At 43.7% G+C, this 12,031-nt stretch overlaps 1 protein-coding gene across 6 annotated transcripts in view; it reads right to left on the reverse strand.

Annotated features, from left to right (window-relative positions):
• The window catches only part of BICD1 (BICD cargo adaptor 1), a 194,067-nt gene extending 182,260 nt beyond the window's left edge, over positions 1-11,807 (reverse strand). For all 6 annotated transcript variants that reach the window (XM_028144143.2, XM_054719176.1, XM_054719177.1 and 3 more), the window contains exon 1: positions 11,143-11,807. In XM_028144143.2, coding sequence (XP_027999944.2) covers positions 11,143-11,355 — 213 coding nt within the window. In that variant the 5' untranslated portion in view covers positions 11,356-11,807. The remainder of the gene's footprint in view (positions 1-11,142) is intronic.
• Between the last annotated feature and the right edge of the window lie 224 nt (positions 11,808-12,031).

The raw sequence follows: 12,031 nt of genomic DNA on the forward strand, positions 1-12,031 counted from the left end.
TATGCATATATGCATTACCTATGGACACACACAATAGGGTGGTGAAGGCCTGGGGTGGGTCGGGAACTGGGTAGAGGGAGGCAATGAGAGGGGAAAAAGAGGGACATCTGTAATAATCTCAACAATAAAGATTTAAAAGGGAAAAGGAAGGAAGGAAGGAAGGAAGGAAGGAAGGAAGGAAGGAAGGAAGGAAGGAAGGAAGGAAGGAAGGAAGATAGAAATACCAATGAGAGAGAATCATTGATCAGCTGCCTCCTGTATGTCCCACACTGAGGATCAAGCCTGCAACCGGGCATGTGCCCTGACCCGGAACCAAACTGTGATCTTCTGGTTCATGGGTTGACACTCAACCACTGAGCCACGCTGGATGGGCCAGGCAGCAGTGTTTTTAGAAATCACCCAGGTGATCCTGATAAGCAGTCTGTATTGCAAGTCACTGTTTCTGATCCATCTCTTCTAACAGAAGCCCTCGGGGGTATGGAGGCTCAGCTCAAACACTTCCAGCGTGGAGACACAAAATCTCATTCAAAAACTCCAGAGTCGACATACTATTTTATAGATGGTCATTCTTCAAATACGAATGGTTATTTTGACAGGGCATGGTGACCCGGCAGTTCCCTCACTACTACAGAGTTCTAAAATCTTTGCACTTGTCCTTCTTCCTAAAAGGGACTTCCCCCAATCTCCACAGGCGTGACTCCTCATCATTCAGGTCTGAGCTCAAATGTCACCTCCTGGGAGAGACTTTTCTGTTCACACTTTCCCCAGCCAGGCTCCACCTCTTCACTCAATGCTCACATCTGAAGAGCAGGTGTGCTTGCTGCCTATCTCCTGGTCTCACACACGAGCTCCATGCAGGCAGCTCCCGCTTGTCTGTCTTGTTCAACATTGTACCTCCAGCGAGTGGCATAGTACCCAGCATGGTAGCCTCGAAATACACACTTTTGAATGAATAAATGAAACAGAACAAGAAGTAATGGGCAATTTAATGAAAAATAAAAACTCCGATTGGCATATAATGTAAGAGCTGACAATGAAGGTTATAAAACATTGGATGATGTGTAAATGACAAAACATATCATCATGGGTGAAAGAAAGAAACGTATGAAAAAACAAAGATTGTGCCATAGATTAGGGGCTGGGGGGGCAGAGTGGAAAAACCCCAAGGTTTGTGGGGTGTGGTCTAGTGCAGGGTCCTGCACCAGAGGTGTATTAGTGGAGTAAACAAATAATCAACCAATAAATGGATGTATGAGAAGGCAGATGTGGCTTCAGGGGACTTGAAGCAATGGGGGTGTGCCTGGAGGCCACTCCCCCAACCCAGGGCTTGTGAGAGGGGGAGACAGAAAAGACGTGAAGCCCACTTGATCAGGGTTAGTGCCCCTAAAGGCAGCCATCCATCAGGAGTTGGCAAGTGGGTCCTGGACGGGTCTGGGGGGCCATTTGTAGGTAGAAGGTGAACAAGGGGGCTGGGAGGTTCGCAGTTTCCTATATAAAAATGTTTACCTTCCTCAAATAGGAGATGTCTCTGAGAATAAACGTTAATCTTTGGGAATTATCAAAAAGAAAAGAAAGAAAGATTCCAGAGGTGGTAATTCCCCTGCCCAAAGCAATCATGTGGCTTAAAAATGTATAGTTTCACGGAAACTTCCCAAAATTTACAGAAGTAGTCATCTCAAACTTCTCTATTATGCATCCATTTTCTTCTGAAAATCAAGCAAAACATAAATCAAAATAATGACAAACCTCTAATACACTTTGAAAGCATTCCACATGTTCAAAAGTCCTAAATACTATGAAATGCTAAACAAAAATGTAACCATGTTAGAAACACTGTGATATGGTTGGTGGTGGGGAAGAGACTATAAAAAACAGAAACAGTCCAGCGTGGCTCAGCGGTTGATTCGTCGACCTATGAACCAGGAGGCCACAGTTCCATTCCTGGTCAGGGCCCATGTCCAGGCTGCAGGCTCCATCCCCAGTGTGGAGTGTGCAGGAGACAGCCGATCAATGATTTTCTCTCATCCTTGATGTTTCTCTCTCTCCCTCTCCCTCTCCCTTCCCTTCCTCTCTGAAAGCAATAAAAATATTTTTTAAAAAAACCAACAACATCCAGAAACATATGAAATTACTTGGAATACCTGGAATAAGGTAAAAAATATTCAGACTAAAAAGGGCACGTTAGATATTGTTCAATATAAACCCCTTTCCAAGCATAAACCCACCAGGATGGTATTCCCAGCATGTGGTTGGCTAGAATCTCCTAATGAAAGTTGCCTCGTTCCATTCTCAGGAAGCTATACCTGTTAGTTCTTCATTTTGATCCAAAATGTAGTTCCCAGGAACCCACTGAGCCATGTTCTGCTCTCTGAAGCCATGTACAAAAATGTCAATGAAAAGTAACTCAATGGATCAGTTCCATAAGAGTACAGGCCTGAGAAGAGAGGTAAAGTGAATCCAGAAAAAAAATGAGTTTGCGCCAGATGTTCAAAGGAAAAAAGAACTATAAAATTTCTTCTTTTTTTTAAACTATGGCCTGGCCAACGTGGCTCAGTGGTTGAGCGTTGACCTATGAACCAGGAGGTTACAGTCAGATTCCCAGTCAGGGCACATGCCTGGGTTGCAGGCTCGATCCCCAGTGTGGGGCGTGCAGGAGGCAGCCGATCAATGATTCTCATCATTGATGTTTCTTTCTCTCTCCCTCATTCCCTGCTTCATCTCTGAAATCAATAAAAATATATATATTTAAAAACCTGTGGAAGGGCACAGTACAAGTGTGAAAACAGGAGGATTTTCCTGGCTGTAGCTGAATAACCAGAGGGGAAATGGAAAGGAGGGAAAATACAGAGAAGAGCTGATGCCTATACCTGAAGGCTAGGTGAAAATTACCACAATTAAGCAAGAGAAGAGTAACCTGTACTTTGTAAAAAAGTAGAGTAAATTCGAAAAGTAAAGGACAAGTAGATAAATAAGTAGACTACATTACTTTAAAGCACAGTATCATGGAAGTTTAGATCTAATAAAAATCATAGAGATTATCTATTCCAAATCTTAATTTTATAGACAAAATAATTAAATCCCAGGAAGAAAAGGAATCAATTGCCACAAGGAAGAACAGTTTTGTGGAACATTTTCCTGTGCTGTACTCTCTTCTCCCCATGGCCTGTATTCACATGCTGAATCTGAGATGCTGTAGAAGGTCCTAACCAGCCATCTCAAAACGCAAGTATCACCAGGCAAAGATGGGATGACATAATGAGCCCCAACTGCTTGAATCATCCTGGCTTCTCACCAAGACCCTTTATGGACAGGATGTGGCCACACTGCAGGACCGACTCCTGCTGGCCATGGTCACCAGCCACCCATTATGCTGATACACATAGCTCCCTCCAGCCAAAAGGACAAGAAATCAGATTTGCTGCTAATTCACCCACAAAACTTTCTTTTTCCTTGGTATTGACTGGTATGGGGCAACCAAACAAATCCCATCCGTGTCTTTTAGACACACCTACACTTGTGTTCTCTGTCACTTACCACCCAAGCTATTCTCAGGGGAGAACCTGAGTCACCCACCTGCACCCCCACTACCACCCACACTCCCTGGGGCTTTCTGGTCTTCTTCCCTAATCCGTCCCATTTTCTTCACACTTTAAACATCAGCGCCTTAAAAATACAGTCCTGCCCGGCCAGTGTGGCTCATGGTTGAGGGTCGACCTATGAACAAGGAGGTCACTGTTCGATTCTCAGTCAGGGCACATGCCCGGGTTGTGAGCTTGGTCCCTAGGGTGGAACGTGCAGGATGCAGCCAATCAATGATTCTCTCTCATCACTGATTTTTCTATCTCTCTCTTTCCCTCTCCCTCTCCCTTCCTCTCTGACATCAATAAAAATATGTATTTTTTAAATACAGTCCTGTCCTATAAAACACTGCATTTTAAAAGTGCATACTAGTAAATGAAAAATGCCAGGTTGCAGAATAATATGCATGGCACAATTTCACTTTTATAAAAACAAGAACAGCCGAGACCGGTTTGGCTCAGTGGATAGAGCGTCAGCCTGTGGACTCAAGGGTCCCAGGTTCGATTCCGGTCAAGGGCATGTACCTTGGTTGTGGGCACATCCCCAGTGGGGGGTGTGCAGGAGGCAGCTGGTCGATGTTTCTCTCTCATCGATGTTTCTGGCTCTCTATCCCTCTCTCTTCCTCTCTGTAAAAAATCAATAAAATATATTTTTTAAAAAAAACAAGAACAAACAAACAAACAAAAAACCCTGCATATGAATTTGTATGTTTAAAGGTATTTAAAACAAGTATAAGAGAATACCCACCGTAGTAGTAGCAAAGCAGACAGATTTGGGAAGAGAGGAAGGGGAACTTATTAATTTGTATGTGATTTTTATCTAACTTGGATGATAGCCAGAAACTGTCATAATTATACAACGGTAATTTTTAAAGTGCAACTAACCTCTAATGAAAAAAATTTTTTTTAAAACTTAAAAGCGCTAATGGAATTTCAAGTACCAGTCAGTGAGGGAGGTGCTGTTGCTCCCTCCCCTCCCTCCAGAGAGGTCAGCAGAGTTAGTTTTCCACTGAGGCTGCCCTGGAAGTCCTCACTGTGCCAACCCAGCGTCTCTGCCCACTGTTTACTCGTCTGCACATCTCCTAATTCAGAATACAATCTGAATTAGTTAGCGAGAATGTAGTTAAAGTGTTCATATATTCCATATTCTGGAAATTAGGTTTGGGCACCCAAGTACACAGATTCTTCATTTGTTTTATTGAAAGTTGAGTATTTGAAAACCCCGCATATGAATTCGTATGTTTGAAGGTATTTAAAACAAGTATAAGAGAATACCCACCATAGTAGTAGCAATGCAGACAGATTTATGCCTTCTCTGTCACTTACCACCCAAGCTATTTATTATGCAACTTATGCCTTCCCTCAAAGAAAACATGAATTAAAAGGACTCACATATCTTCACTGGCCATCAACTTCATTCTCTAAAAGTGCTCCAGGCCATTGGACCTTCCTTGAGACTCGCAACTCACTGCCTGTTTCCAGTCACATCCAACACTGAGCTCTGCCCTAACCTCCCACTATCCCTTCTGCCCTGGCACAGCTTCAACCCACCTTCTGTGACCAACACCATGACCTTCTAAACTGCACTGGGACTGCCCAGCCGGCGTGGCTCAGGATTGAACATTGACCTATTTACCAGGAGGTCACAGTTCGATCCCCGGTCAGGGCACATGTTCATGTGCCCGGGCTGTGGGCTCGATCCTCAGTGTGGGGTGTGCAGGAGGCAGCTGATCAATGATTTTCTCTCTCATCACTGATGTTTCTGCCTCCCTTCCTCTCTGAAATCAATAAAAATATTTTTGAAAAATAAATAAACTGCACTGTGACTGAGATGGTTCACCCTTTGCAGTGGCAAGAAAGTGGGCTTCTTTCCAAACTAGGTTTCACTACTTGGCTTTGCAGCCTGAGAAGAATCCTTAACCTCTCTAAGCCCAATGTATTTTCCTCTTCTTTCAAGTATAATGCAAGTAATATCTTGTAAACGGGTATTATAAGAAATAAAGATAAGGCATGCAACGTGCCTACACGATGCTTTGCACATAGTTCAGTGCTTTATTCTTTTTATTATTTTCTTACCTCTAAAAATGGGCAAGAAGCCTCCAAGTTACTTTGAGGATTAAATAAGATAAGACATAAGGCACAGAACACCTCCTTTTAATGATTCCACAGTCCCAAGACCACATGTAGCCACTACCACTTTCCCACTTTCACCTCCTGCCACCTGACTTCACATGCCTTTCTTTACCATAATGAATGACTTCATAGTAAGACTATGCATCTCTTCATGTCCTCCTCTCCTTCAAAGCCATATTTATAGGTATAACCTTATGTGCGAGAAAGTCCTTTACTGTATTTTTCAACATACAAGTAAATATATTTTCAACCTGGAACACAATATCAATATCCATAAAGTACAAGTGCATTTAAAAGGGACGACAGGGAAGAATATTTGTAAGCATGAAATTCTGAAAGAAAAAGAAAAAATCTTCAAACCATGGCTGCTGTCCATGTTCATGCAAACATGGTAAATTTGATGAAAGAGTATAAAATCTTGTGAAATGATATCTGAGAAATAACTTTGCCACAGCTGAAATGTTGAGTTGAAAAAGAGGGGATGATGCAAGGTAAAGCAATTGGGTCAAAAAAAAAGAAGAAATGTGATTGAAAGAGGTTATGTTTGTTTTTGAGGTTGTCCACAGTTTCCCAGAGGTTATGTTGATATATTTTAGATGTTTTGATTCATTTGGTAATAAACTGAATAATAAATGTAAATATTTCTTCTTTAAAAGCAATAAAGGAAAAATAATAGAGTAAGTCAAATAAAGAATTAACTTTCTATATGTTTATTCATAGATTGGAAAAAAATCTGGTGTGTTTTTTTACTCCTCCCCGCCCCCATATGATTTCATGATTAGAATTTACAGACATAGCCGAAACCGGTTTGGCTCAGTGGATAGAGCGTCGTTCTGTGGACTGAAGGGTCCCAGGTTCGATTCCGGTCAAGGGCATGTGCATTGGTTGCGGGCACATCCCCGGTAGGGGGTGTGCAAGAGGCAGCTGGTCGATGTTTCTCTCTCATCGATGTTTCTAGCTCTCTGTCCCTCTCCTTTCCTCTCTGTAAAAATTCAATAAAATATATTTAAAAAAAAAAAAAAAGAATTTACAGACATAAAATAAGCTAACAATCTTTCTTAAGCATCTGGATGGGGGGAGGGAATTAGTTCTTTAAAGATGAAGGCAGGTAATTAAGTGGCTTTCATCAGGTCCCTAAAGTGACAATTTCTAAAAGTAAGTTAAATACTTATTTATTGAATGATTTCACTATGGCCCTGAAAAAAAAAAAAAACATGTCCAGTGCCCACACAGTGCTTCTTCAGCAGGTGCTGTCTATCCTTGGTATCAGGGTTGAGAAACAGACCAAGAAAATGAGTTGAAGGTTCTTAGTCCATAGTCTATTGGAACCTAGCTGCAAAACTTTCCTAAAGTTGTCCTGTCATGTGGATATGTTTTCTAAAAAGGTACCAGAAATGCTGAATCATTCCTCTCTTAGGAGATCTTTTTAAACTTCACTACATTTAAAATTTCAACTATATTTTTTAAGTCTAAAATTAATCCTTAAATTTAAATTCTATGGGGTTTTCAAAATACATGTATATTTTTGTTTTTCAAGTTATCTTAGAATCATGACTTCTTCAAGTACTATTTTGGCCTGGGGACAGACCGTGTTGATTTACGCACATCCCAGACATAAAACCAGCCAGGACATAATTGGGCATGGGTGCCCCTCAGGTCACTGAAAAGCAAGCATTATCTGTGAACTCAAACCGCGGTCAAGTATTCTAGTGGACATGCTGCTTTGTCCAGCTGCCCAAGTATAATGAAAAGGGAGGCCATGGTGATGTCAGACGTCATCCTTTTCTCAGATCCTTAGTACTTTTCTTTGAAGTGTGTTCTTTTGGGAACAGAATTACAGCAGTCGTGTAGGCACAGAGTACAGGCCTTAGTGTTATCAGCCCAAGCCAAAAAGCAATCTGGACTGAGAAAAGACATGTCTGAAAAAAAAAGTAATAACTTCATCATCTTGATTTTGTACATCTCCAGGCAACACTGCTCACTTGCACTACGGTCAGGGCAGTGCATGGCCTGGGAAGGAAGGCGGCAGCATTGCTGGGTGCTGACTCTCAAAAACAAAATGGCCTATAAAGACTGAGCCAAATTGCTATAATGCAAATTACTAATGTCCAACTTGGACTTAGTACAGTATTTTTCTGTTGACATTCCCATTCCAATTGTTTAATAATGAGTCATATTTGTTGCAAGAGCCTAGAAACAAGCCAAAGATGCCCGGCTGGTGTGGCTCAGTGGTTGAATGTCGACCTATGAACCAGTAGGGCAAGGTTGGATTCCCAGTCAGAACTCAATCCCCAGTAGGGGGTGTGCAGGAGTTAACCGATCAGTGAGTCTCTCTCATAATTGATGTTTCTATCTCTCCTTCTCTCTTTTTCTCTCTGAAATCAATAAATATATATATATATATATTTAAAAATAAAGCCAAAGATGTATTTTATAATTTGCATTCTAGATATATGTTATTTGCTGTATATACTGAAAATGAACAAAACTTCCTTTTGAAAAATCAGAGCACTCAGAAAGCATGTTTTTCAAAAATGACTTCTATGTGCTATTATCATTGGAGTATTTTCGTTTGCACAATTATTTTGAATTTACTTTTAAACAGGAAATATTTTTGAGGCTGGTTTATCTCATTTAAAAATGCTCCTGCTCTGGCCAGTGTTGCTCAGTTAGTTGAGCATCATCCCCTGCACCAAAGGGTTGCTTATTCATTTCCCGATCAGGGCACATGCCCAGGTTGCGGGCTCAATCCCTGGTTGCATGTGGGAGATAGCCAATCGCTGTTTCTCTGTAACATTGATGTTTCTCTCTCTCCCTCTCCCTTTCTCTCTCTTTAAAATCATATATTTTTTTAAAAAAAAGCTAAATAATACTCCCAACTAAAGTATATATCATAGTAAAAGAATAAAAATAACAGGTCGCACTATCAAATGATCAAGTATAATTATTATTTTATTACCCTAATATAAAATATATTTTTATTGATTTCAGAGGGGAAGGGAGAGGGAGAGAGACAGAAACATCAACGTTGAGAATCACTTATCGGCTGCCTCCTGCATGCCCCCTACTGGGAATCAAGCCCACAACCCGGCATGTGCCCTGACATGGAATCGAACAGTGACCTCCTGGTTCATTTGTCAACACTCAACCAACTAAGCCACACTGGCTGGGCTACCTTAAAATATATTTTATATAGCTGTATGAGCCAGTCATTAGGAACCTAAAATTGAATTACATTTATGCTAAATGCAACTTAAAACACATATGTAAACAAGTATCATTTGGTAAAAACCCTCCTGATAAATTCTATTACCCTCCTGCCATAAAGAACAAAATATGCCTCAAATTTCTTACAGAAAAAAGTAAATAAATAATTGGTGTTAGCATTATTCTCTGTTAAGAAACCAGGGTTACACTATTCCTACAAAACATTGTTTTGTCATTTTCCCCACTATTGCTGAAGAAAGCAATACAGGTAGTTTTTTTAACACTCGTCCCTTTCCATACTTCCTAATTTTCTTGGTCTTTCTCTGACACTAATCAATATTGACTAGTGAATGCTTGATAGAGATATCTTCTCCCAGTATAAATTTATTCTTCCTTAAAATTCTTATTGCACACTCGCTGTGCTAGGCTTTGTGTTAAAGACTTTGGAAGCAAAGTAAATTAAGTCAGATTCCTTGCCTAAGAGCTCACAATCTAGTAAAGGCAAAAAACAATTGTGTTAAGGTTTACTCTGCATGGTCAGTACAATGACACAGGAAGAAAAAAAAAGAAAGAAAAAAAAAAAACCTGAAAGGGTTATCTTAATCCAGCAGGAAGGTCAGGTAACAGTTCTACTCCATTTCACTAAAATAAGTCTTCCTCCTTTATCAAGGACATGATGGCTTAACTCTGCCTGGTTTGCACTTCCTTGTCTTGGCAAAGCCATGATGATAGCTGTAGACAACATCAAAATATCTCTGAGAATTACAATCATCATCCTGTTTCCTGACTTCACAAGGTTTAGTCTGACTGGATTTAAACACATCAGCCCAAGACCCAATCTAAACTGGAAAATACCAGTAAGTCCAGCTGTTGTTAGAACAGACATGGACATGGTCAGAGAAACCTGAACGAGAAATTCACAGCCTGATACACAAAAATCCGATTTCCAGGTAGAATTTTTACCATATGTTAATTTTGGGGACATTTAGGCATCAGAATAAAAAATAAGAGGTGCCTGAAAGTATACATGCTTACCATATTATGTACTCAATTAGAAGGCAAGTTGATTAGTTATGCCACAAATGTTTTAAACTGTAACAACACAATATAAGATGCCCCCGCCCCCCCAAAAAAACTGAGTGTGTTGTAAGAAACGCATTTTTTGATATTATATACAAAATTAGAATTAACATTTCCAATGCCAATGTGCACCTAAAAATAAAGACTTGCCAAGCATTGTGCACATTTAAATGTATTTACCAGCGACTTGCTACCCACAGTGTCTCAGAAATGGGATGAAACAGACTGAGTTCCTTCAACAATAGGTATACTCCTATGAGTGTTGTTGATAGGAAATCAAAGCACATGTATTCTTTTCTTCCAATCCATTAGCCAGTCTGTAAAAGAAGCCACACACCGAAAGACTAAAGGGGACAAGTGTCCATTTGTGACAGTCTCGGTTTATAAATCCAGTCCTTGCAAACACAAGAGCCTCGTGGGAAGGGCAGGTCTTGGGTCTATACCACGCTTCACACCATTTGTGCGGGAGTTACAGCTCCCCTGGTCAGGGTGACCTCACAAGACGTGTGCACGGCCCAGAGGGCCTCGCGCAGGTGAACGCGGGGCAGTGGGACCATCCGGCAGGGTTGTTTTTCTCCCTCGGCCAGATGACAAGCATAAGTAAAGCCCAGGAGAAGGAAGCCTGCCAAATGGGACTGGCAGGGAGTTCTTCTCACAGTCCCCTCTCTCATCAAGACGTGGTTACCTTCAGCTGAAGGCGGAGGGACCCTAGATTCTACATCCTGAAATTGGGGGTCCCGGCCACCAACCTGCTCAAAGCCTTTGTGGGTGATGGGATGGCCGCTGCAACCTGGGTTTGCAAGAACAGCAGTTTTGTGAAGTTGGACGTGTACGTTCCGACCCAGTGGAATGTCGCCGCCTCGGAGTGCCGAGGCTCCGAGACTCTCACGCATCTCCCACCCCCACAGCCACGACCTCCCAAATGCCAGCTTTATACATTCATCTCCTGGGCAATTTTTCTCTTGTGAGGAAAAACAATGGGCCCTTTCAATTCCTCTTATCAACACGGGGCTCTAAGATGAAGAAACAATCCTTTCAATAGCATCCTTTCCGACTTCGTAATAAAGGAGTGGGGATGAGGTTGGGGATGAGGTTGGGGATGGGGAGGGGGGGGGGAAGGAAGGGGTGACAGCAGGCGCCTCACCTCTTTCAGCTGCTCCAGCTCCTGTTTGAGGCTGTCGTACTCGGCCTCCAGCTCGTCATACTGCTGCTTGAGGGTCAGCTTCTCTTCCAGGACCACCAGCCCGTACTCAGCAGCCTGGATCTTCTCGTGGGTCGTCTCCGTGAGCTCCTTGGTCAGCCTCTCTATCTCAGTCTTATAATGGTCCACCGTCTGCAACACCTCCTCTGCGGCCATAGCCCCGGTGCACCGAGTCCGGAGGGGGTCCCAGGGTGGGGGAGATGGATGCAAAAGCAGGCGGGGTCAGGGAGGAGGAGATGGAGAGGGAAAAGGGGATAAAAACGGAAAAGAAAAGTGTGGCTGGATGAACGAGCCGGGAGCAATGTCCTGTCTGCTCCTCCGGCGGCAGCTGTGGCTACACCGCCCGAGACACTGACGTGAAACGCAACATGGAGAACGCAGCGGCGCGGAGCAGGGGCGAGGCGGCCGCGTGTGTCCTCCGGGCCGGCCCCTGCGTGCGCTCAGCGGCCCAGCGGCATGGCCCCGGCTGCGGCCCGGGCAGCGAGGGGCTCGGGATGCTGCTTATTCAGAGGCGCCGGGCCGCCATGTCTCCCGGGCAGCGTCACCGCAGTCCCCGCGGACCCCGCGCTCCGGTCTCTGCCCGCCGCTCACTCCACCTGCTCCCTCCGGCCGCGCCGCAGCCGGTGCGGAATGATGCAGCCCGGGCCCGCGCCCGCCCTCCGCGCCCGCCCCCGCCCTCCGCGCCTGGCCCCGGCGCCGAGCGAGCGGGAGGCGGGAGGCGGACAGAGTCGCGCGGGGGGAGGAGGGGAGGACCCGACGTCCCGAGGCGCGTCCTGCCGGGGCGCGCGAGGCCGCGGCCGCCACTCACTGCACGGGGAGGGGGGGGAGGGGG

Source organism: Eptesicus fuscus, chromosome 7 (genome assembly GCF_027574615.1).
Source record: "Eptesicus fuscus isolate TK198812 chromosome 7, DD_ASM_mEF_20220401, whole genome shotgun sequence".
NCBI lineage: Eukaryota > Metazoa > Chordata > Mammalia > Chiroptera > Vespertilionidae > Eptesicus > Eptesicus fuscus.